We start from the raw sequence: 26,838 nt of genomic DNA, 5'->3' as shown, positions 1-26,838 counted from the left end.
TGACGAGCATTTAAACCGACACACACACACACACACACACACACACACACACACACACACACACACACACACACACACACACACACACACACACACACACACACACACACATTAGCGTCATTCACTGCTGAGTTTCGCGGTTCTTATTGGGTGGTGGACGAGTTCCATTGGTGCGGTTCTTATTGTGCGATCTGCATGTGTGGACAACCTTCGGTGACTCCCAGACATCATTAAAATCCCTTAATGCATCTAGTTCAACACTCTCGAATTCAGTTTGGTGCACAGTTGTGAAAATTCTCAAGGCTTCCAAATCACAGCCTATTGTCGTCGTTTGGTGGATACACGGACATTGCCTTAAACGAGAAAACACCGAGGTGAACGCAAGGCTCAGCAAGTTTGTGCCAATAGCCCAAAGTTTGTCTATCTATAGCAACAGCATAAGAAGGGCTGACACAAAGAAAATTGACAAGCACTGAGTAGCAAACGCTCTCGTGTCGATTCGTTTCTTTCGCCTATTCCCTGTTTGCGCCCTTGTCATATAATGACTACAGAACAATCACCCTAACTATCAACACCAATGCAAGCTACTTCTTTCCGTCAGCCTCTGGATCTAGAATGCGTCATCCATTAAAGTCCTTGAGTATCGCCACGCTCGTAAAACTGTGGCGAGAAGACAAATTATAGAAATTTCGACAAGTATTACATCGAGCCATTTTACCCCATTCCGCTATCTGTAAAAAGAAGTCCGAGAACTTTCATCACCGCTTGAGGTTAGAAAACAGCCTATATAAAACTCGTGCTGCACAGAGAATAACCAGCGTTTCTTTCTACTAACCTTTGCTGATGCGTAGTTCTGCTCGAGATTGCGCCCATTTTGTTGTAATTGCAGCTTTGTACCTGCAGAAGAAGCAGGCGCAGTATTACAATTAAGCTTGAACACACACGCTCACAGAGACGAAACCGGAGCACCAGAAAAAAGCTTTGCCCAATATCTCGTCAAGATACGGTAGGGGTTGCCAGAACTAACCGTGGTTAACCTTTCTTGTACCGTGAGAACTGACCTAAACGGTTCCAACTTATCAGCTTAACGTCTGTTGTCACCAGCTCGCAGCTCCACATCTTAATCAAGAAGACTGTCACTTACTTTCATGTGCACGGAGACATCTCTTTTTTCAGATTTCTAGAAAATTTCAGATTTTTTTTTTTTTTTTCAGATTTCTAGCACCTCGTTCCTTGTCACATCGGAAGCCGCTTAATTGAAAGCCGTTCAAATAAAGTCACAATGACGTAACCGCCGGTTCGTGCTTTTCTAATTCCTCGAGCCCAGCGGCATTACCTGTACGATCATGCCCTTAATATCGAAACCAGAGCGGCAGAAGGCCTGCAAAGAGCCTCTCATCTATTCAGGCTGAATATGGGGCACTAGAGAAAATGCTACTGTCGGTCTCAGACGGGTGCTTTTTTGCATTGATTAATTCCTTCATTGCACGTTTAAATATAAAATGCTTTAGAAAGAAAGCTATAGCTATGGATGAGACAAGTGTCTTGATGTTAGCTGTTAGCGTTAGGTGGGAATTAGGCACTGCATGGAGAACCTAAGATGTGGAATTCAAGCCAGAACGGTGGTGTTGTTATCTGAATAGCAAATAAGAGAAGTTTTGTTTTCTCGGGAACACGCTTTCTGGATATGGTAATCAAAGGTGATATTTCCCTTGGGCTTATTTGTGTACAAGGTATAACGATAATATGTTTATTCAGGAGAATCTTTGACAAACTGCTAAAAGATTCGCACACAGATCTACAATGTTTAGATAGAATAAACTTATCTTAGGCAAAAATGTCTGGAACTATGAAGTAATGCACTTGATTATGCTTAACAACTCGTAGCGCTTCCTATCATAAAGAGACAAGCGGATCACTTCTATATCAGCACATATTAATTCTATATCTTTGAAAGCCTCAACTTGCGAGTACCCTACGCCTCCATTCGAGATAAAGGCTAATTTTTTTTTTATTTGGTAGTAATTGTACAGAGCTTATCGAAGCTACTGAAGTATACTTAGATATAAGGGGGGAAAGCTTGAAATAAAACATGAAATCTCGCAATTTCTAAGCAGCTTAAAAGTGCTTCCATGCGTCCCAAAATAAAGCAACCTGCAGAAATATATACGCAATCGCTACGATTTAGTTTAAGTTAGCCAGTTGTCTTTAGCCTGGAATCCAAATGGCGCAATGAAATGAGGAAGCCTGTTATATGCACTATAACGAACGCGAAGACAATGTCGTCGATAACAGTGATTGATTTTAAACTTCAGAAGTGCTGAAAAATCTTCTAGTTGATACCTGTTATGTCACGAAACAACAATTCGTATTTTATAATAATAATAATAATAATAATAATAATAATAATAATAATAATAATAATAATAATAATAATAATAATAATAATAATAATAATAATAATAATAATAATAATAATAATAATAATAATAATAATAATGTATTCACCCTTCAGCTTCAGATACGTATACTGTATGGATGGACCCCAGACGAAAAGCTACAGTTAAGCAGCTTGAGAATGTCTAAGGCCCTACAAACAAAAGATACCATAGGGAGAAGGAAACAAAAGCAGTGGCAGCGTGATAACACGCACGACTGTATTCACCGAAAATACCCTAATATTAGAAATGTTTTACAAGATAAACACACGCACAAGCGAACTGACGAAGTAATATCAAGGTCTATAATAATAAAAACAAACAAACAAAAAATGCTGCACGATACAAAGAGGAGCTACTTATCTCTGTTAGCAAAGAGGAACTTCAAAGTCTTACGAGAAAGAGAATAAAGGTTATTGTCATATTTCTGCTATTTATTAATTATATGCGGTATTAAGAACTAGAATGTTTGCATGCCATAATTAGTTCGAAGGCGTGGAAGGGCTCACTTATCGGAGCCTCGCGTTATGCTTTCCGGTTTAGGCGTTCATTCGGCAAGAGCTTTGAGAAACTACGGAACTATAGGCTGACAAAATTTAAAACAGCACAGCGAACGATATTTATACAGGCGATCAACAGGAACAACTTGGTTTTGAATGAAATCTCTATGTGTGGGCTCACTGTAACCAGCTCCAGCACCGAGCCGAATTTCTTTTTTCTGCACTACCAATCGTTTTGATGTTGTTGACCATACTAGATGACAGTAGTTCAGGTAACATTGTATGACGGCGTGATGAAATAACAGTTTTAAACGGGGAGAAAATTCATATCGGCATCTTCACAATAAGTCTAATGACTGTGGTGTCCGGTATCCGGACGGAGGGAACGAACAGGCGCAGACCGCAGCTCAGGGTAGACTGTTTATTTACGTCAGAGTGTGAGCGTGTGAGCTCGAGAGAACAGAGAGAGAGGAAATGTGCTGATGATGATAGCACTGGTGTACGGAAACGAAACCGAAACTTGTGCGGGATACAACAATGACCTTTATAGTTTTCTCGTTTTTTTTTTTTTTCATAATTTGATTCAAGTGATCGTTCCATCTCATACACACGTAGAAAACGACAGCAAGAGATTTAAAGGCTTGAATAATTTCAATCTCATCGTTTCCGAGCAGGAGTGGGATTCTTGTAGTAACCGAAAAATTAACTTGCCGAAAGAAAACTGCCTTACATTTTTTGGTGTTAACTTTTAAGCTATTTGATTTTCAGGTTTTATTTTTAAGCCATTTTAAGATTTTATTTCCCGGTTGTGCTCAGTGCGATTCAGTCAGCAAATCAGCCGAAAAGGCGTACTGCGCTCAAGAAGCGCATTTCTGAGTTCATTAACCATCTTATCTCGAGCTTCGGGCAACAAGGGATCATCAATATTTGCAGCCTTTAAGTGGCGCTGAAGAAATCGACTGAAACACAGCTGTCAGGACCGTTTTTCGGAACAAAAATACTTGTGAAACCCACTCAGACAATATTGCATGATTGGCAAGTGTTCCTCAAGGTTCTAAACAAAATTCATATGCAAATCAAACAAAAAGTTAGAACTATACATAACTGAAGCTTACTTTATCAAGTAAATGGACGTTTTCTCTTTCTTTAGCTACCACATGATTCACTCGCTTTTGTATTTTCTTGTTTGGCTCCAAATAGTGGCTCTTCCGAAAAACAAACTCTATTGGTAGTTGGCGCCAAAACTGCGTCGCGTTTTGTCCCTCATTTCTTCGCGCTAGTTCGATTTCATGCTAACTATACGCATATTTTGGCGACGATGCAAACATTGTGCTAGAAACTTTTGTCACATTGAGTGTAAATACTCGATGTTCCAGGCGCCTTCAAGGCATACAAATACGCTAGCATCATACTCTTTAATTATATGGGAAATTATAAAGCTTAGCCTTGTTTGCTGACATTGCCAAGATGATTTCTAATAGAATCGAAGTGACCTCAGACTTCAATCAGCCAGAACAACAGGCAATGTCTCGTTAAGATACTCGTCGATATATACGAGGGGGTACCCAAAAGAAACCGAACTAATTTTTTGGTGGGCAGTGCTCTCGTAGTAGTGTGTTTTGCCGCTAGGAGCGCATACAGTGAACATTCCAGCTGAGCATGATAGCTACTGCTACCACCCCGTTTCAAAGGGGACGCTCCTATATTCCATCCATCCATCCATCCATCCATCCATCCATCCATCCATCCATCCATCCATCCATCCATCCATCCATCCATCCATCCATCCATCCATCCATCCATCCATCCATCCATCCATCCATCCATCCATCCATCCATCCATCCATCCATCCATCCATCCATCCATCCATCCATCCATCCATCCATCCATCCATCCATCCATCCATCCATCCATCCATCCATCCATCCATCCATCCATCCATCCATCCATCCATCCATCCATCCATCCATCCATCCATCCATCCATCCATCCATCCATCCATCCATCCATCCATCCATCCATCCATCCATCCATCCATCCATCCATCCATCCATCCATCCATCCATCCATCCATCCATCCATCCATCCATCCATCCATCCATCCATCCATCCATCCATCCATCCATCCATCCATCCATCCATCCATCCATCCATCCATCCATCCATCCATCCATCCATCCATCCATCCATCCATCCATCCATCCATCCATCCATCCATCCATCCATCCATCCATCCATCCATCCATCCATCCATCCATCCATCCATCCATCCATCCATCCATCCATCCATCCATCCATCCATCCATCCATCCATCCATCCATCCATCCATCCATCCATCCATCCATCCATCCATCCATCCATCCATCCATCCATCCATCCATCCATCCATCCATCCATCCATCCATCCATCCATCCATCCATCCATCCATCCATCCATCCATCCATCCATCCATCCATCCATCCATCCATCCATCCATCCATCCATCCATCCATCCATCCATCCATCCATCCATCCATCCATCCATCCATCCATCCATCCATCCATCCATCCATCCATCCATCCATCCATCCATCCATCCATCCATCCATCCATCCATCCATCCATCCATCCATCCATCCATCCATCCATCCATCCATCCATCCATCCATCCATCCATCCATCCATCCATCCATCCATCCATCCATCCATCCATCCATCCATCCATCCATCCATCCATCCATCCATCCATCCATCCATCCATCCATCCATCCATCCATCCAGAGTCGGTCAGCCGAGTGGCGTCGCTGAAGGTCCGACGTACCAGCTTCGACAGAGTTTACTGTGACAACTGTTTTCTGTGAGGTTTTTTTTTTTGTTGTTGTTGTTGTTTTGTTTTTTTGTTTGTTTTTTTTTTTGCAATGGCTGATTTTCATTAATAGATTCCGACTTTTAAATTCTGCTTTCTGCTCGAAAACCAATGGAACAGAAACTCTTGAAATGTTAAAAACGGCTTACAAGGATGATGCTATGGGTAAAACTCAAGTGTTTGAGTGGTTTTCCCGTTTCAAAAATGGTGAAATGTCAAGTGATGACCAACCTTGTTCTGGTCGTCCTATCACGGCCTGAACACATGAAAATGTTGAAAAAATTTCAGCAATCATCAACGAAGATCGACAACGGACGATTGAAGAAATTGTTGAGCTGTCGGGAGTGACTTGGAGTTCAGCGCAGTGAATTTTGACACAAGCTTTAGGGATGAATAGGGTGGCTTCCAAATTCCTGCCACGACTGCTGACTGCTGAACAAAAACAAGGTTGCGTAGAAGCATGCTGAGTTTTGATTGAAGAGTCCTGAAATGATCGAAACGTTTTTTGTTTTTTGTTTTTAATCTCTGTAATGCCCTTGGGCCCGCAGGGTAAATAAATAAATAATTATCACAGGTGACGAAACTTGGTGCTATGCTTGCGATCCTGAATCAAAGCAACAATCAAGCCAGTGGAAGACCAAGTTCGCTTCGCCCCAAGAAAGCTCGTCAGGGGAAATCAAACTTCAAAACAATGCTGATTTGTTTTGTTTTGTTTTTTTGTTTTGTTTTTTTTTTTTACGTGAGAGGGGTCGTTCATTCAGGGTTTGTTCCGTAGGGTTAGATAGTTAACCAGGCTTTCTACATGGAAGTTTTGAAAAGATTGCGTAACATTGGGTGGCGGAAGCGGCCTCATGTAGATCTGAGCGTCAATGGAGTTCAACTGCAGGCCTAAGGTGCGTCTTCATTGTGACGGTCACAGCCGACAAAGCAGCCTCTCGCCAGAACAGAATTCCACCACCCTGGTGTGGTAGTTCTGGACCAAATTGCGCTACCGATTTTAAATCAGAGCTTCACAGTGTTTCCTCCCAGTGAGGAAGATGCGGGCAGCTATTCTCCCTAGAAAAGTAGCAAAAAAACAGGCCGCCATTTTTGCGTGCGCCATATTGACCACGGCGGACCAAACAAAGTCAGAAATGCACAACAATCCCCGTACAGTGATTTCACTTAAACTTTAGCTAGGAGCGGAATGACAAACAGGCTCGTCAACGACGGAAATTACAAAAATGTTCGTGGAGAAAAGGGCTCGTTTAAGGCAGAAGAAGAGGTCATGGTTGAAAAATCTGGAGTTGAAATCGCTGGAAATTGCAAACGCCGAGAGCGTCCCTAATTTCGCGCATGAAAGTAAAAAAAAAAAAAAAAAAGAAACGTATTTTGGGGGTCCGCACGTTCCGAAAACGTTCGCTGTCTTCATTAGCCCCTAAAAGCCTAGAAAAAATATGCTTTGCGTCTAGCAGCATGGGCCGCACTGGAGACAAATAGATAACATCGACCCAGCACTCGATACGGGGAAAAGGGTCGATAGTTTAAAAACCGTGCTATGCTTGATAGACGCAAAAATATATTTTCAAGCGTTAAATAACCAGGTGGTTTGTACATTAAAATAGGGAGTCTATTGAACAAACCACTTATAACGTGCTTTAATATTATGAAGTATGAAAACAAACCTGCCCACGGATGGAAAACTTTCCACAAATGCTTCACGATGTCTCTTGAGCAATAGTTGTGGGTCCCAGCAGTTCGAGAGCGAACCTCTTGTTTGCACTGAAGAAAGATAAAGTATAACGGCCTTCGAAAATCAACAGCCGCTGGCTCGCGAGCACAAAACTAAAGTTTAATTATATATTTTAATCTTCTTGTAGGGACCTGACGTAGTGGTAAAGGCTTCGGCGCTTCGAAGAATTCGTCTGCTGCGAACTGTACTACAGCAGGAATATAAAAGTCAGGACGGAGTGTAAATGGGGAAATGCGAATGTATCTTACCTGCGGCCAACGAACTTGTACTGAGTATGCCGTCGAGATGACTATGTGGTGCTCTAAAAGCACATGCAGTGTTACAAGCATGAAATAAAGTAAGAAATGGAGGAGAGGACAGAGAAACAAAGGTAGGGAGGACAAACAGAGAACCGATTGGCTACACTGGTAGAGAGAACTCTCCCGTTATCGTGAGGCTAAGCACTTGACAGCTTGAAAACAAGAGAGATAACTATGGTTGAAGTACAATGAAATATCCTGAAACAATCAGTAGTGGGAGCAGGCTGATAACAGAACGAGTTAACAGAACCGAATCTATCTCGTAGTCAATCTATCAGTCATGTGTATTTCACATCAGTGATGTTAGGACCGGAGACAAGAAGCCTATACGAGACTTGATGCCCCCTACGGCGAAATTCAATGTGCCAAAAATAAAATCAATATAACACTACGCTACAGCACATGGTATGCCCGTTACATATTTAAACAAAGAGTACAGTGCTTCGAAATACACATGTTCTGGGTATCAGTAAGGACACAACCTTCGACACCAGTCTTCGCGTTTCTGAGCTTCTCCTTGGAGCGTAAAAAGACTTCCGTTCGGCTGAGAACTGAGAAGGCCAATGCGTATCTATACGACAAAATTTTGATGAGGATGGGACGATCTTTCACCGGTCAGTTACAGTACCTCATGGACCAATTACATTCAAGTACAATTCATTACGAATGTTCGCCCTCTCCCCTTCCTCCTCCGGTCATGCTCCTTTGAAAGATATATTTATTTTACCCTCAGGATACAGAGTACACTACAGAGGGTAACGGCAATTCACAGCACAGTAGAAGATTTTAAAAAAGGCTAAGTTGACTAATTACTAATCCTTGAAGAACACTGGAACCAAATGGTACAGTAGAGGATATCAGCGCCATTAATGCTGACAAATTCAACACTATGAGAAGGAAATCCACAGACCCAGTTGAGAACTTCAGGGTAAAATGTTCAGCACACTTAGTTTATGTAATACCAGTGAGTTATTAACTTTACCGAATACTTTAGCAAAGTCGAGAAATATGCAGTCAGTTGAAAAAGTGGAGTTCAAATAGGTGTGCAAGTCTTAAGTGGAGGAGTGGAAAAAATGTCGAATGTCACAAAAGAAAAACTTCCGGAAGCCATGCTCTGTTCAGATAAGAAATTGTTATTCCTCCAGAAAATGAACAAGATGTGTAAATATATGTACCATTATTTTTCATGCTATTGAACTCAAAAAGATATAGGTCAATGGTTAGAGGAATTCTGTTTATCTGCGGCTTTATGCATACTGGTATAACCACAGCAATCTCCCAGTCTTCAGCAGTACACCATGTTCAAATGATTCTGAGAACATGCATTTCATGATGACAAAACTGTACTCTTTAGCATTCCGTACAGATGTTTAATTTATGCCATGAATTGCGCTAAAGGATGTTATTCAAATCGATAATCGGTGTGATGCCTTGCAAGTCGAACATGGTGGTATCTATCGCGATATGATCGCTCAGTTGGAGATCGGGACGGTGGATAACATCGGATGAAAAAGGAAACGACTTAACGAAAGTATCATTTAGTACCTATAATAAAACAGAGGTGGCCTGGACACGTTTGGGTGCAATAACGTCACTTTATCGGTGTTTCCAGGTTTTATTATGTTCCAAAAGCGTTTTGGATTAGTCTTCAGAATGTTCGGGAGGGTTAGTTTAAGTGTACTTAGTAGACTTCGGTATTCGTTAATGAAACAGCTGTCTTGTATGCTGTCCAATGGGGAGGTTTTAATGAATACTTAGCAGTTCGAAAAAGCCCTTTCTTTTTGTTAGAAAATCGTCTTAAATATATGTTATATACCATAGAACATGGCTATCGGAGTTTGCGCCGGAGAGAGATAAGACAATTAATTATATTTAAGACACTTTATCTCAGTGCATGTAACACGTCGTTTCTACTGAGTGCTCGATATAACCCGGTAAGAAAATATCTAAAAAGGATCCTAGTTATTAAGGGCTACAAAATGACCTTTGTTATAGCAGCTATAGGTCTTGGAGCGTTTTGACTATGGTGCATGCGATAAAATCGAACGCGAAATGCAATATAGCGTGATCGATCAGGCCGGGCATATGTATTAATTGTGTCAAGACATCTTCAGATGATAATATACAAGTTGTTGGCAGGCGGCGAGGCTACATGCTAAAGGCCGCGCCTTCTAAAGAACGGGTCTGCGATCCATGGCCTCGCCCTACGAGCGACAAATGCAGTCTTCTAAAAACACCGGTTTATTCCCGATAGACAAAAAGCATTTTGTGAGGACTCGACATTGGACGAGAAGATTACAATCTTAAAGTAAACATATTTTAAATTCTCCATGTCTAAGAAACAATGAACCATACAAACATTCTCACAACATGCAAACAATTTAAAATTAAAAGGAAGAATATGAACTTTTCATGCAACTTTCAAACATGGAAACGAAGACGACACAGTGAATTGAGAGCCGATTTTATCGGAGGGATTAATTTGAGCTCATGGACAGTGGCAACTTGAAAAAAGCTGGCGTATTCTACTATGATGAATTCACTGTCCTTTATATCATACAAAGGCTACCGCACAATCCAGAATGTGTTTCTTCGCACAGTAGACCTCTGAATAAAGTCGTCTGCAATGTCAGTGAGACTTAGCGAGATCTTTGCGCCCACGGAGAAGTGCTATGAGATTTATTCGAGCTTGATCCATTGTTGACCTGATATTGAGTTGATAGAGAGAAGTGAGAGCTGTAGTGGAAGGCTACAGAGTAATTTTGACCACCTTGGGATCTTTAACGTGCACTGACATCGCACAATAGACGGACGCCTCTCCGTTTCACCTCCATCGTAATGTAGCCGCCGGCGGTCGGGATCGAACCCGGGTACTCCGCCACAGTAGTCGGGGGTCTTACTGCGAGCAGCGAATGCGCACCACAGTGCGAGCGGAACAAACGAAATCACTTGGCGCATGTGTCATGCATGTGCCACTACGCGCTCCAGCACATTATCCAGCACATTAGTCGTACTTTTGACTGCTTATTTTTTCCCTACTCTTATCAATTCTTTTCCTCTTTCGCTCGGTGTTGCGCTCATCTATGTATGTTCACTGTATGCACTGTTTAACCAAAGTATTTCGTGGTCTTCACTCTTATGCCAATTTGTAAATCATTACGTTTTATTTTGATGTTTGCCTCTTCACGCGCTCCCATCTATGTAGACGGCATAGCTGCTTTTTATGTTTGTGTACGTTATTCCCATGCGGAATACCGATCGGTTGTTCCTAACAGTATCATTAACATTAGGAACTTAATTATTTACTTGTACATTATATATTTAACATTTACTCAGCTAGAATATAGCATTTCGCCCATCCACAGCAATGATCAGTGTTGCTCTATACTTAAGGCTCACTGACGACGCCAGCGCTATTACACGTTAAGCGGTTATATCACGAAAAACATTCCTGAGAGCGAACTTCTCAAGTAGGCCGACTATGGCTTTCTTAAATAGCGGAAACAGCGGAAAAGGGCGGCGCCGCTGGTTTAGGTTCGAGGGATTGCATGTGATTTTGGTCTGGGTGATAGTACGTCATCATTATCAGCACTTGACAGCGCAGAAAAGATACCTCGCCGATTTTCGCTGCCTTCTTTTTCGATCGGCGCTGTGACGCGGTTACGTGAGCGTCCGCATCATCTTCACAAACCGTACGCCGAATGCTTGTGTGCGATACACAAGAAGGCGCTTTCACCCGTGCCGTGTTCAGTGTAAGTTGTGGAGGGTTATGACACCTGTTCTGTCAGGTAAGGTTGATATTTCGGTTAACTTTTTGTTTCGTTGCCAGTGTGCGATTGAATTAGCAAGACGACCTCGCGTACTTCACTGTTTCCTTTCAGTCGCACCATTAATGCGTTCCGCATCGTTAATTTCTCTTCACCATTCGAAAACAAAGAGCAGCTAATGCATATTGACCCAATCGAAACATGCGGGCCAAAATCTTGGTTCGCCGCATCGCGTTGCAGAAAAAAGGTGGGCTGTTCGCCCGTCGTTGAAAAACCGCCGCTTGTTGACGTCCGCAGAGGGCGCCACATGCTGGAACCGCTTTTGGCTCGCAGAGGTGTCTGCATGTGTACGTGCGCAGAATGCCAAGAAAAGCAGAGCTTGTTTTTTGTTTGCTTTTTTTTTATATTAAGATGGCCGTTAAAGCGATGCATGACAACCTGCAGACCTCTCTGTTGTGAAAGTGGGTACTATTACAATTTGACCAAGCAATCTCGCCTCTCTGTCAGGAACAACAGGTAGTCATTTCTCCCCATTTAGAGTTAGTTATCCGGGGCCACGAATTTTTTCTGCTAATTGGTTTGTTGATGTGACGGCGGAGGTCAGCATCAAAGGCACCGACTGCGGGGGAGGTGAAGTGCTGAGACCGCCGCCCCCTTCAAAAAGCATATATTCAGCATATATTCTGCTACAGCCTGGCACATTCACACGGACGACAGGGAGTCGCCTAAAGAGGCTTGGCTGTTTCCAGACGTGGCGGAGTACACTAAATCAAAAAAATAAAAATAAAAGCGCGGCAAAGTAAAATAAGCAAACTGGTTCCATCAGCTACTTTATGTCAGCGTCAACGTATCGTTCGTCACTTGTTGATTATCAACACAAAGTTCACATGGGTCAGTGCCACACAAACACTTTTTTATTATTCGATGATGTCACATACGTTAAATGGCTAGAACCGCTTTCCCGTATACACTGTGTAAATAAGCGGTTTTTGTTTTTTTTACCAGACACATCTTGCTCATCTGAGAGACCGTTTCAGTGCCTCCGTCGTGTCAAAACCTATACTGTCAGGTCAACAATGGGTCAAGCTCAATTAAATCACATGGCACTTTCCACGGGCGCAAAGGGCTCGCCCGTAGAATAAATAGCGGATAATTTTACTCTGAGCTCTGCTGTACGAAGAAACACATTCTGGATTGTGCGATATCCTTTGTATATAATGAAGAACAGCGAAGTTCATTATAAAATACGGCAGCTTTCTTCCAGCTGCCACTGTCTGTGAGCTCAATTTAGTCCCTCCGATAATATCGGCCCATAATTGCCTGTGTTGACTTTGTTTATATTTTTTAAAGATGCATGAAGAGCTTATATTCCTCCGTTTAATTTTAAATTGTTAGCTTGTTGTGAGAATGTTCGTATGGTCTACTATTTCTTAGACAGGAAGAATTTATGTTTATATTTCAATTGCAGTGTTGTGCAATGGTGTGTCCTTGCGAAATGCTTTTTGTGTATCCGGAATAAACCGGTGTTTTTAGAAGACTAGGTTTGCCACTAGTCGGGCGAGATCATGGCTCGCGGACCCATTTTTTAGAAGGCGGGGCCTTCTGTGTAGAGCCTCTCGGCCTGTCCACATCTTTTACTAATATCATCTGAAGATCCGTGTCACACGTAGTACATATGCCTGGCCTGGGCGATCATCTGGCATTTCACGTTCATTTTATGGCATGCATCGTAGTCAAAACGCTCCAAGACCTATAACAACAATAACAAAGCTTATTTTGTAACCCTTAGTAACTGGGCTCCTTTTTAAGATATTTTCTTACCAGGCATCTCGAGTGCTCAATAGGAAACTGGGGCATGTACCGAAATAAAGTGTCTTGATTCATCCTCGTATCCCTCTTCGGCGCGTGCACACCGATAGCTAGCCATGTTCCATGATATATAGCATATATATGAAACGATTTTCTAACAAAAAGATACTTTTTCAAACTGCTAAGTAAGCATTAACACCTGCTCATCGGCATCATTCAAGACAGCTGCTTCAGCATATTAACGAGCCCTGAAGTCTACTAAATCCACCTTCTTTAAAGTAACCCTCTTTGACATTCTGAAGACTGGTCCAAAATGATTCTGGAACATCATAAAACCTGGAAACACCGATAAACTGTCGTTATTGCACCCACCGGCGAACCTGCTCCGGACTATCTCTGTGCTACTGTGATAAATGACACTTTCGTCAAGTCGTTTCCTTTATCCAATGTTATCCGACGTTCCGAAACGAAGCAACTATTTTGCTAAATGAAAGGTCATAACAGTACTGCCAGTCTGCAGACAGCTCGGCCGATAATGCCCACAAACTTTCGCTGATTAATGCACTAAGCCGGCAAGGATATATTTGCCAGTGTTTTTTTTTTTTTTTATTTTATTTGTAATTCTGCTCAACAACTGTCGTACATCAAGGGCGCTCGAAGGCGGTCGTAAGAGAATGCTTTCAGCATTTGCATTGATGGCTTTTGTAACCGTGAATATGCCTTGCCAAGATTAGCTTTGTCGCGGAAAGTTATCCCAAATTCTTCTTCTAAGCTTTGAAAATGCCTGAAACTCTTTCAAGTACCTTTTTCTTGACCCGATTTGGGGTGAAAGCGTACTTAGAAAAGGGTAGAATTACCGCAGTTGATCGAGCAACACTGCCCAGGAATGCAAATGGCCGGGTAGCGGACAAGGACGTTTTGTCAGAAAAAATGTATGCGGTTAAGCTTAGTTACGAAATTCCCCAAGTTAAAGTTGCACTTGCCGAATGTTTTAACCAAGCCGTTGCTCTAGTCTAGAAGCTTTCTAGTTTAAATAATGTAACGTAATGGCATTCTAGGCAGTTTAGTGACTGGGTAGGCAGTGTGACCGCATGCTGGTGAGTCACTCTTTAGGATCGCCTTACAATTCTTGGAGCGACGCAGGTCACGCGCAAGAAAGCTCGCTGGATTTGACAGCTAACCGTGCGAACTATAGAGTACGAATTTCTACGTCGTCTAACTGTTCAATAACCGGGTATTTAAATACAGTGACATTTTTATGGCCGCGCACTGCAACGCCCAAATTTTTTGAACTATGGTCCACTAAACCCTGACGTTCAAGACATGGTTTTGATCAGGAAGATCGAATGTTGTAACATCATAGATTTGTTTGCAAAAATGAAACGCTCTTTTTCAACTGTCAGAAAGGTAAATTTATAGGTTGCGTCACCGTAACTGTGTTCGCAAAGATAACGAATTCAATCGCATACGAAAGCTCAATTATTCGGGCAGCCCCATCTTAGGCATAAAGGCAGCACAACAATGCGATCTTATATAATGACGCATAAGGGTATTGGCAGTGGCGTGGCCAGAAGTATTGTTCATACATTCGTGTGGGCGAGTCGGTAATGCATCATGTATAGAGCAGGAGCGCAACAAACAAGGACACAATAATCATACTGAAAAACAGGACTAACGCATTACAGGACTAGGGCAGGTATGAGCTAATCTTGTTTTTCAGTGTGCTCCCTGTGTCCTTGTTTTTTGCGCTCCTGCCCTACATGATTGTTCATATTTCATATTGTTCAGGTGGTCGAAATTTCCGGAGTCCTCCACTACGGCGTCTCTCATAGCCTGAGTTGCTTTTGGACGTTAAACCCCACAAACCAAGCCAATATATTTATAAAAGGAAGCCCTGCATAAATAAACTGGGCGGTAGAAAGTTTCCAAAGAAAGGGACACCAGGAATGCAGCGCCCCCATCACGTCTATACCCCTGGGAGTTGGCGTCTGAATTCGACTCGGTACAGTGCAACATGTATAAAGCATGCCCTGTACAAAGAGCTCTCTGGCGGTAGACAATATGATAAGGCCGAGAAGGGTGGAAAAAAGGTAACCTGCACTTTTGCACTAAGGTCCGTCTATGAGTATCCTTTACTGGAGAACACAGATTGTGAGGATTAGCAAGCGCCATATTGTAGCTCTCTCTGAGCAATCGCTTGTGTGATAGTGAAAATCGTTACTTTCCCGTACCCGATACACCTGTTGAAGACATATATGGAAAGTTAAGTACGTTCCATGGGGATGTGTATGCACGGTTGGGCGTGATCGAGGTAGACCTCTGTACCACACCTACTTTTCTTTTTAAGTACACAACTATGGGTTATTCCTCATGTGTGTATTGGGGCATTAGCGTGTAGCTAGTTCATGGATCTGAGCGTCTCAGGATTTCTAAATTAACAACCTCGGTCACAACAGCTGCTGGCTTATAAAACGAGACACTGTCGTGAAAGTATAGGAACTTAGATGTGAATAGCGCCTATTTGTTTCTTCCTATACGCGCTGGTCACTTTTTATTCATGCCTGATATTATGACGTCTTGACTGCAGTACGGTTCCTGCTGGTACAAGCGTATTACCAGCTGGCATGAAAACCTGCAAAATGGGGCACCAAGGTTGCGACTATGTAACGTGCGTAAAATTGCAAACAGCCAACATAAATCGCCGTTCGTGGCTGATATCATCATTCAGAGGCTGTCATGGTGGACATATAAGAGACGCGCAGAGTACTAAAGCTCGGCTTCCGTAGGCGCACGTCATCCACATGAACAGCCGTCACTGCAGTATATATTATATATGGGCTTGTAAAATATTCCCTGCTAGATATTTTTTCACACACTTAGATCTTGTTAACTTTTCCTGTATTTCGCTTACAGAAAGTGATTAAATTCTAGCAGCAAGGAATTTTTAATTCTCTGTACCTATATCATCTTCTTTGTTTTCATCCAGGTCGGCAAGCGGCAATGGCAGACGCCGGTGGCGAAGAATGTGCTATCGACGCTTTCGTTTCGTTCTTGGATAGCGCGCCACAACGGTATCGAACGGAAAAGGCGCGTATTCAAGAGTTAAGAGCGTTCCTGGAAAATGCCGGTGTCGACATCCTTAAGCCTTGCTCGGGCGGCGAAGACAAACCTTGCTGGTTGCGCAGCCATCTTCCCTCCCTCAACGAGGTCTTCACCAAAGCCGGTCTGGAGGTGTTGCACGGTGCGGCAGGACTGGCGATCAGTCCAGCTTTCGGGCTGTTTCCGAAAGAAGAGGACTGTGTTATCGCAGACTTCCTGAAGGACTGGCTTCTGGCTCATCATGTCTGCATTCGCGAGCTGAGGTTAAAAGGGTCGGAGGAGGCGTGCTGGGTGCTTCCTGGTCTTCGGCGCCTCGATCTGTCCGACGTCCCTGCTAAATCCGCCGTGAAAGCATTACAAGGGGGCAAGAGGCTAGAATCACTTAGGATTGACCAGGCGCGAGATACCGAAGACTGCATTGAAGATCTAGTTAGCGCTTTGCGCGCGAATGCCTCCTGGAAATGCCTGGAGTTCCGTCAAAACGATTTCCCAGTCGGAAGCTTCAGAAACATATTTGAGGCGGTTTCCGGGTGCGACAACCTCGAGTCGCTGTCGCTAGAAATCGAGTCTATTTCCAGCGATGATGTGCGCGCGCTGCAACAACTCTTGCAGAAAAGTTCTAGCCTGAAGAAGCTTGCCCTCGAGTTTATTAAGGAAGAGTCCGTCTCCGGAATAATTTCAGGCGCCGTGGAATGTCCTCCACTAGAGGAGCTACACATATTTGGCACTGAATACGGTAGCGATGTCCATGAAAGCCTGCCTTTGAAGTTTGCCGGCCTACTCAGTAACCTTCGCGTACTAAAGCTCAGATGCAACGACGTCAATGATGATGTGGCTGCTACTGTGGCGAAACACCTGACACAAAATACCTCACTGAAAGAGGTCGACTTGTCCTCGAACAGCATTGGCGAAGCCGGGGCATTGGCGCTAGCGACGGCTTTGAAAGAAAATGCGACTCTAGAACGGCTAGATCTTTCGGGAAACGAGCTCGATTCCGGCACCTTTCTCGCTTTTGCTGAAGCATTAAATACAAACAAGACCTTGAAGGAGCTCGACGTATCTGATATAGACCTTTCTGATGAGAGGAGTAACCAGCTGTTTGAGGTCGACCGCTTTCCAGGACTGTTCAAGCGGGCTTATATTTCCTGGCGGCAGACACGCATTAAAGAGCTGGCCAACATTGTGCGGACTAACGACCACCATTCTCTGCTGTCCTTAGAGATCGATGACAAAGTGTCGCTGTCAGACATGGACACCTTTTTCGACGCACTTTCCGTCAACACCACAGTGACGACGTTGAACCTTTACTCGGAGTGTAAGCTGTCTCCTGCCTTCGCAAACCAAGTCACTAGTTTTTTGAAGACAAACACATCTATTGGATATGTACAGCTTAAAGTCGATTCAGAGGACTTACTCCTCAAGACTCTGGAAGCGTTGAAAGGGAATACCGTTGTTTGGCGCTATGATGCCTACAGTGCAGAAGTGACTCCTGCGATCGCCCGCGTAGTCAAAGATCTCCTTAAAGCGAACGGTACGCTGAACATTCTTTCCCTCTGCCTGCTCGATGTCTACAAGCTGAATGAAGAAGCCTTGCTCTTGATCGCGGAAGGTCTTCGGGAAAACATGTCAGTGGTAGACATTCATGTAGCTTGGGAACCGAACATCGTGGATGGCCTTCCTCAGATATGGCAGCTCCTGGCTAGGAACAAGAACCTGGTATCTCTGGGCGCCCTGTACGTGACTGGTTCGGAGCGCAGTCCTGAATCTGTGGAAGCTTTCAAGGTCACGCTCAAGAGCCACGCCCTAATCGAGAAAGTGGCTGAGATGTCCGGAAAAACTGACGAGTTAGCGAAGGAAGCAGTTGCTGAGGCAGCGGACAGGCTTCTTGATTGTGGGGCTGTGCTGACGCAACTATAAAAAGTCTTCGCAGTTCTCACCGCTCTAGCACCAGCTCTTGCTAAGTGTTGGCGACCGGACGCTTCACAGTTGATTTTGACACTCTTCTTTTTTACGTCTTTGTAATAAACTGTGTTTACACATAGAAGACAAAGTTCGTGTTTTCTTGGCAAGCACCAAGAGTAATAGCATGCACATGCAGATATTCTGTTTGCAGGGTCTATGGCTTTGGAAATTTAAACGCCCTAAAATCCAAACACAAAGAGATGGTCACTGCTATCAGCAACTTCTTTAATTTAGAACGCCGTGATTTACGGTAAAAGAGATACATGGTATGAGTGATAGTTATCTTAAGTGTAAGCGTATTCGTCGCGCACTCTGTATGCTATTTCCTATTTTGCAGAAACGGTTATGGTCACCTTCTAGCATGATGAGCTATCGCCACGGCATGCTTAGAGGACGCAATCGAAACATCTTGCCCTTGTCTCAAAGGCCTTTACTCTTCAAAAGGAAAGTGCTGAATGTTGAACTTCCACACCTTATTTCAGACGCTAAAGGCCTTCTCAAAACGTTGCATCCAGGTACAAACGTGTGCCACCCGCCTAGGGTTGACGTGTATGATGTCGACCCTCCTTTCCTCTTTGCCCTCCTCCTACACTGAGGAAACGCATGCGTTCTTATCGTACGCCTTGATTCGGCCGGCAACGCGACAGCAACCACTGAAGTTTGATCTAAGGCATAGCAGTACGTGACCCGTGTGTTACGCGCCTACAAAAGAGCAATGTGCTGAGTGGACTACATTATGTTGTCGACGGAGACGGCAAGCATTTTCGACCCGAAAGCAGCTCAGACCCTCTCCGGGGTCTCGCCTATAACTCTACTGGGAGCGGGGGATCTGTAGCGCTCTTGCGCCGCTCTCACGGCCGCTCCGGTCTTGGACATCTGGTGGGAGAGGGACCGACTCGACCACGCCGAACCCGAAACGGACACTTCGGGGTCACAGTATGTGTTTTGTACGCCATTCGAGCGAGTGTTAACGAAACGTAGGGACAATAAATCTGTTCCATTGTTTTTTATTCAACGACTGCATCGACTACAGTAAATTTCCGTTCGGTCGTGGCGCGAATCCTACTTCTGAGAAATTTACTGTCACGAAAAGGAATCGACACAGCGACGGAAGAAAACTATCTCCATTTTTTAATCCAACCTGCTAGCCACTGAGTACTTTGCTGCACGAAACACATCAACAATTTCAACGAGGGCTAGCCAGTCGAGTTTTACTATGAACAACTAAAGTATAAGTTTTATGGTGTTTAACGTCCCAAAGGGTTCAGGGTATGAGGGACACAGCAGTAGAGGCCAGAGGGCTTCGGAAATTTAGACCACCTGGAGTTTTTTAACATGTACTCAGCCTCGTACAATACGGGCGCCTTGCTTTTCGCACCTATGGGAAAGAATAACGCAGTTAACGTCGAAATGGTAGAGCGCAGCATCGAGAAACCTCACTACTCTCAGCTTGACCGCGCTGGCAAGCTAGTCAAGTCATCGTTATCAAAGATTAATTTCACAAAAACAGACTCCTCAGCACAGAGTCCTCCTTGTTTTCATTCTTCATGGAAACGTCATACGGGCATAGCAGTCGCGACTGTCGTTCTATTGACGTCATCGCTGCCAGCGGATCACCATCCTCGCTGATTGCCCAACACATCGCAAAGCAGGCGATGTTATCAGACAGGTGAGCCGAGTGCCTGATCACTGCATTGTTCTTCCGATAACAGCTGCGAAAGCGTAGGCGGCTGATGGATGCCCTTTGCCTTTGCAGCAATGTTTGCAAATCGTTACGCTATCTATACCTTTATCTACCATGTTACAGATTTCCACTGGGAGCAGGGCGACAAACGTAGACAGGACGCCGGGCTCTTCCACTGTTAGGCGACCTGTTAGACCGAGCAGGGGGCGTTCTTTCCTGAATGCTGGCACAAGGCGCGCAATGGACCGTGCTCGTAACACGGTGTTCCTGGTTTCTGCTTGAGACGGCTGCTATGCCAGCCAAAAATTTTCGCATTTGTGTGGACACCGGCGCAGTTTTGTAATAGCTGTATCAGGCGGACATCGGGAAGGCGAACTGCAATGCGCGCAGTGCAACGCAGTCCGAAAACTGTCTATGTGGATGCCGCTCTATACAAGCATACATCGACCGCAGCAGCAGCAGCGGTGATGGACTGTTCTTACACGAAAGTCTCCAGCATGTCCATCCCGCACTGTACTATCACAGAAGCGGAAGTTGCGGAGATCATGCTGGCCATTACCTACGGAGACGGGACCAACTGAGAGATTCACGTAATCACTAACTCACAAGCGGCGTGTCGGCACCTTCTTGCAAGCAGAATACCTACAACATTAGCTCACTTCACAACTAATCCATTGGCTACAAATTAATTGCTTAAACATCAGATCACTTGGGTCCCGGGACACTCCGGGCTAATTCGTTGATGGGTTTCTTTCTTACTAATCCGTTGCGTTCCTTCTTTAGCCTAAATCTGAAGAAGGAACGCAACAGATTAGTAAGAAAGAAACCCATCAACGAATTAGCGGTTAGGGGGAGGGCAGAAGAGTTCAGGATCTCGCTACAGAATAGGTATTCAGCTCTAACTGAGGATTGCGACATTACCGTAGAGGCAAGGAACAATAATTTCAGAGATATCATTACTGAGTGCGCGGTAGAAGTAGGCGGTAGGATAGTTAGAGAGGATACCGGTAAGCTGTCTAAGGAGACGAAAGATTTGGAAAGCTTCCAATCCAGCAGACCAGATCGAATTGGCCGAGATATCAAAGCTAATCAATAAGCGCAAGGTGGCCGATATAAGGAAGTATAACATGGAGAAAATTGAGCATGCTATAAAGGACGGGGGAAGCCTTAAAGCGGTAAAGAAGAAATTGGGCATAGGCAAAAACCAGATGTATGCGATAAGGGACAAGGCGGGCAACGTCATCACTAATATGGAAAAGATAGTCAAAGTAGCCGAGGAGTTCTATACAGATCTCTACAGTAGCCGAAGTAGTTAGGACCGTAATGAGATTAGCGGTAGGGAAAAACAGTCAGACGTTCCTCCAGTGACGAAGGACGAGGTCAAGAAAGCACTAGAAACTATGAAAAGGGGGAAATCAGCTGGAGAGGATCAGATAACTACAGATTTGCTGAAGGACGGGGCGGATATCGTGCTAGAAAAACTGGCCACCCTATATACGCAGTGCCTGGTGTCATCGACGGTACCGGAACCATGGAAGAATGCAAACATTATCCTCATTCACAAGAAAGGGGACTCTAAGGACCTTAAAAATTACAGGCCAATCAGCTTACTGTCTGTTACGTATAAGGTATTTACTAAGGTAATCACTAATAGAATCAGGACAACCTTAGACTGCAATCAAGCAAAGGATCAAGCAGGGTTTCGGAAACGGTACTCTACTATTGATCATATCCATACCATCAATCAGGTGATAGAAAAATGCTCGGAATATAACCAGCCCTTATACATAGCATTCATTGATTACGAAAAAGCATTTGACTCAGTTGAAACCTCGGCGGTGATGCAGGCATTGCGAAATCAGGGGGTGGACGAGCCGTACGTGAAAGTGCTGGAAGATATATATAGTGGCTGCACAGCAACCATAGTTCTCCATAAAGCAAGTAACAAAATTCCCATAAAGAAAGGTGTTAGGCAAGGAGACACAATCTCCCCAGTACTATTCACCGCTTGTTTAGAAGAAGTATTCAGAGACTTGGAATGGGAGCAGTTAGGGATAAGGGTAGATGGAGAATACCTCAGTAACCTGCGATTTGCCGATGACATTGCCTTGCTAAGCAATTCGGGGGATGAACTGCAAATAATGATTGATGACCTAGACAGGAAAAGTAGAAAGGTAGGCTTGAAAATCAATATGCAGAAGACTAAGGTAATATTCAACAGCCTCGGGAAGGAACAGCAGTTTACATTAGGTAGCGAAATACTGGAAATAGTCGGCGAATATGTCTACTTAGGACAGGTAGTAACCGCAGATCCGGACCATGAAAAGGAAATAACAAGAAGAATAAGATTGCGATGGAGCGCATTTGGCAAGCACTCGCAGATTATGACTAGCAGCTTACCGGTATCGCTCAAGAGGAAAGTATACAACAGTTGCATCTTGCCTGTACTTACCTATGGGGCTGAAACATGGAGGCTAACCAAGAGAGTTCTACTTAATACCCTCTTTACACGGGCAGAGTTAACCACGGTTTCGCGTAACCGCAGTTACGCTAACCGTGGTTAGCCCATGTACACGGCAGACCAAACCATGGTTACACCCCTAACCACGGTTATCGCAAACCGAGTTTAGCGACCTCGGTTTGCTTCGTTAACCGAGGTTATGGCAGTGTCTGTTGTTGACAGAGGCTGCTCGTCGGCACCCGAGTGAGCGAAGCGTACGAGCGTGTCTGCTTCAACAGTGTACTCGTTTGCCCGTATTGAATAGGCGGTGTCTACTGTGTCGCCCGGCCTCTTCGGTTACGGCCTACCGCCAAGCGTCTGAGTACTGAAGCCCCGTCTTGTGTCTGCAGTGTATATATCGTTTGCGCGGCTTGTCGCTGAGCGTGGAACGTCCAACAATACGCGGTCGTAGCTTTACAATGAGAGGGCACAAGTTCGCAACGCTTGCAGTGCGGGAGGCTGCGAGCAGGCTGAGGTACGTTACACTTACCGCGGCGGTGAAGCGTGCGAGCGCGGCGAACTATGGCGGGGTGAGTAGCCCCCTAGTCGCCGATAGGCCTAAATCATTTCTCTTCGAAGCCGCGGCGATCGGCGCTTTGGAACTGATCAACGCTATCGAAATGGCGTACTCATGAAACTTCCTTATTGTGAATCCTATACTGCCGCCGTAAAATAACGATATGATTAACTTTGGTGACGCATTAATCGCAGCAGAGCGGTGAGCCGCAATGCACCGGCGGCAGCTGGCTTGAGCAGAAACTTGATAGTATCGCGGTTATCGGTTTTGCCAGCAATTTGCCGCTGGTCAGTGATCCTCAAGAGTGATTCAATCCTGATATTCGGCTCAGTATTCCAGATGTCAATAAATTTAGCACGCTTTGTTTCTCACGTCGGCGCTAACGAGCCGCCGTGTCGTTCGCGTACAGTCTGCGGGAGGAGGGGTCAACGCGGCGGTGTTTACGGTGGTCGATGAGGTGCTGCCATCGTGCGGGGCTTCACCGCGTTGTTGACGCCTTGTCGGACGGCACTCCGGAAACTAGATTATAAATAACATATTTGTAAATGCTGTTTGGTTCCGCAGATTACCGCGTCGCTTCGGTTGTACTTTATGGGCAATGGCGGCCGTAACCGAGAACGGCGGCGAGCTGTGTAAGCACAGCTAACCGCGATTGGCGGTTAACCGTGGTTAAGTTCGGTAACCTCGGTTAAGCGTAACCGTGGTTAAGCCGGCCGTGTAAAGAGGGTATAAGTTGAGGTCAACCCAGAGGGCTATGGAACGAAAAATGGTAGGGGTAACATTAAGAGATAGAAAGCGTGCAGAGTGGGTCAGAGAAATAACTCAAGTTACCGAAATTAAAAAGAAGAAATGGACATGGGCAGGACATGTAGTGCGAAGAGAGGATAACCGATGGTCGCTGAGGGTAACAAACTGGATTCCAAGGAAAGGAAAGCGTAGCAGGGGGCGGCAGAAAGTTAGGTGGGCGGATGAGATTAAGAAGTTCGCAGGGGTCAAGTGGATGCAGCTAGCACAGAACCGGGTTAAGTGGAGAAATATGGGAGAGGCCTTCGCCCTGCAGTGGGTATAATCAGGCTGCTGATGATGATGACACTCCGGGTCTGAAGGTAATGAGGTCGCGGACTGGCTAGCTCGAGGTCACACAAACCGAGTGGCCACCATCCCCGATCTCACAACGAGCATTCCCCTCCCCGTAACTTACGGCACGCGACTTAAGTACCTACGCGAACTACGTCGGATTTACCCCCCCCCCCCTCCACACAAGAGGCTAAATGCACAGGAAATGCAGGAATGGAGACAGCTCCAGACCAACACTTTCCTAACCTACATCAATACAGCATCATTTTCCCAGAACACTACAAAAACATGCCCTTGGTGCAACTACCAGCCCACCGCTTACCACATCACTTGGGGGTGCATGGGCCCCAAACCTGCAGGCATAAACACACACCATTCGGAGGTGCAATGGGAGGCCACTCTGCTATGCTCAGCCCTAGCGACCCAGAGTAAAGGCCCGTTCACACTTGCGACTAGCAGCGGTCGCGCGACTGTTTTGGTCGAAAAGCGACAGTCGCAAATGGTCGCATCGGTCGAAAAGCGACTGCCGCGGGCCGATCGGGCACTGCTCGAATTTTCAGTCGCGCGACTACTAGTCGCAAACCATTTCACCAATCAGCGAGGTCCCGGAGTACTCGATCGAGCACCTTCTCAATGCAATTAAAGAATACCCCTACCTTTTCAACAAACGGCACCCGGAATTCAAAGGCAGGGAGATAGGATATGGCCTGGGAGGAGATTGGAAAGTCCGGTAAATACCATGAACTTTTGAGAAATGGGTTTTTCACGCAGGTAAAACATTTTATATTGACACCACGGTGATTGACATCGTCTATTCGTCGTCGGTGTTCTCCTGGAAACACGAGAGCGCGGCATGCGTACCGGCTCTCCTGAAAAAGCTGAAGTGTCTGGCAGGCGGCAGCTACCGACGTTCACTGTCATCGCCCAGCAGCTCTCCTACTTCCAACTCGTTCGGAACGAGAACAGAACGAGAAGGCGACTGTCGCAAGTGTGAACATCGGTAGTGGCGAGCTCCTCTCCTCTGGTCGCGCGACTGGTAGTCGCGCGTCCTCATCTAGTCGCAAGTGTGAATAGACCTTAAAGTAGTAACCCAGGCAAGAGTGGCAGCCCAGGCCACTGGGGTCTTGAAATGAAGACTCCACTCACCGCCTTCCCCCCCCCCCCCCCTTTTTTTCTCTTTTTTTTAAATAAAGTTTATCTCTCTCTCTCTCTCCCTCTGTCGGTGAGACATTGAAACTATGCCTGGTAGATTATACGCGGCTGGAGGACAGAGCGAACAAGCTGGCGGGCCGTGTGAGCACGCGCGCCGCCAAAGCGCATAGATATGCGACGAATCAGACCTAGAGTAGCGTGAGCGAACTTACAGATGGATGCCAACTAAGGGGTGCCAGTCCCAAAGGAATGAAGAAAACCAAGAATGCGAACAGTTCGCGTCTGAGGGATCGGGGAATTATATATCATAAAATTTACAGTGGGAGCTTTCCGTAAGCCAGCTTTATTTCCTTACCTTTATACTTTTTCAGAGATTATATCACCTAAAAACTCAATTCTTCAGCTCCAACTTAGCATTTTTCTGGATTGAGTGCCACTTCGGCCCGCCTCGCGGCTTCATGAACAGATTTTAGGCGCTGATCGTGCAGCTCTCTTGACGTTTCCCAAACCAAAATGTAGTTCAAGTAGACGTGAACACCAGGCAGAGACTAGAAGATTTCGCTGAGTACCTTTTGAAAGCAGAAGAGATACCAAAGGGCAGCCTCAAGAAGCGGTACCTTTCAAATGGGGTTGTGAAATTACAAATACGTGAAGTGCTATCATCCAGCGGGACTCTGGAAATCAGCTTTTGCATCAAGCATGCTGAATACTTTCGCGCCTGGCAATTGTGCTTGTATGTCCTCCCTCCGCGGCATCTCGTAATGCTCTCTCTTTACGCGCTCGTTAATCCTTCGCGGATCCATGCAGATTCTCAGCTTCCCATCGTTCTTTTTGACAATCACTAAAGGGCTCACCCAGTCCGTCGGTTCGTTGACCTTGGTTATGATGCCAGCCTCTTCCATTCGCTGCAGCTCTTCGCGCAGTGGTTACCGCAGTACCAAGGGTACACGTCGAGCGGCTTGCACGGCTGGGACAGCGCCTTCGCGGCGCGCCATTTTTGCGTTGGACACAGCCTGCGCCTTGAAAAATGACGCTGTATTCTCTGAGCAGTTTCTCGGAGCTATTTGTTATCACCGAATCTACTCCCCTGGAAACCAGCCCGAGCCGTTCACTTGCTTGAAGACCAAGCAGCGCCTGGTACCCTTTCTGGACCACGAAAAATTTCAAGCCACAGCATCGGTCGCCGACGGCGATTCGTTAGCTGATAACGCCCAAGTGCTTGATTGTGCCTCCACTGTAAGATCGTAGGGTGGAACTGCTGTGCTTGAGCGCCGATGTGAGCTTGATCTTTTTGTAGACAGAGTAGAGCCGTAGGTTCGCTTGAGATCCCGTATCAACTTTACGGAAAACAGCCGCATTGCCAGCATTTGCCTTATCAATCCAGTCCCGCTGGCTTCCCACGCTGTCCACGCAGACATCCAAGATGTTAAAGTCATCGTCGTCATCCCTGAGTT

The 26,838-nt window shown here is 45.2% G+C and overlaps 2 protein-coding genes across 3 annotated transcripts in view; one reads left to right on the top strand and one right to left on the bottom strand.

Moving 5' to 3' along the window:
* The window catches only part of LOC146179043 (uncharacterized), a 45,399-nt gene extending 18,905 nt beyond the window's left edge, over nucleotides 1–26,494 (bottom strand). The window contains exons 1-2 of the mRNA XM_084579834.1: nucleotides 26,239–26,494; nucleotides 836–897 (exon numbers count right to left, since the gene is read on the bottom strand). Of these exons, the coding sequence (XP_084435960.1) occupies nucleotides 836–897; nucleotides 26,239–26,286 (110 nt within the window). The 5' untranslated portion in view covers nucleotides 26,287–26,494. The remainder of the gene's footprint in view (nucleotides 1–835; nucleotides 898–26,238) is intronic.
* On the top strand, nucleotides 11,313–18,542 carry LOC146179044 (uncharacterized). Of its 2 annotated transcripts, none has more exons than XM_084578767.1 (2): nucleotides 11,313–11,569; nucleotides 16,380–18,542. In XM_084578767.1, exon 2 carries the CDS (start codon nucleotides 16,394–16,396, stop codon nucleotides 18,407–18,409), a length of 2,016 nt encoding a protein of 671 aa, XP_084434893.1. In that variant the 5' UTR covers nucleotides 11,313–11,569; nucleotides 16,380–16,393; the 3' UTR covers nucleotides 18,410–18,542. The 2 variants fall into 2 exon arrangements, with proteins under 2 accessions (XP_084434893.1, XP_084434892.1); XM_084578766.1 differs by having other exon boundaries at nucleotides 11,313–11,605.
* Nucleotides 26,495–26,838: the final 344 nt, after the last annotated feature.

Source organism: Amblyomma maculatum, chromosome 9 (assembly GCF_055883805.1).
Source record: "Amblyomma maculatum isolate TAMU_Amacu chromosome 9, ASM5588380v1, whole genome shotgun sequence".
NCBI lineage: Eukaryota > Metazoa > Arthropoda > Arachnida > Ixodida > Ixodidae > Amblyomma > Amblyomma maculatum.
The sequence above is the reverse complement of the archived record's forward strand: the minus strand, read 5'-3'. Positions and strand labels throughout refer to the sequence as shown.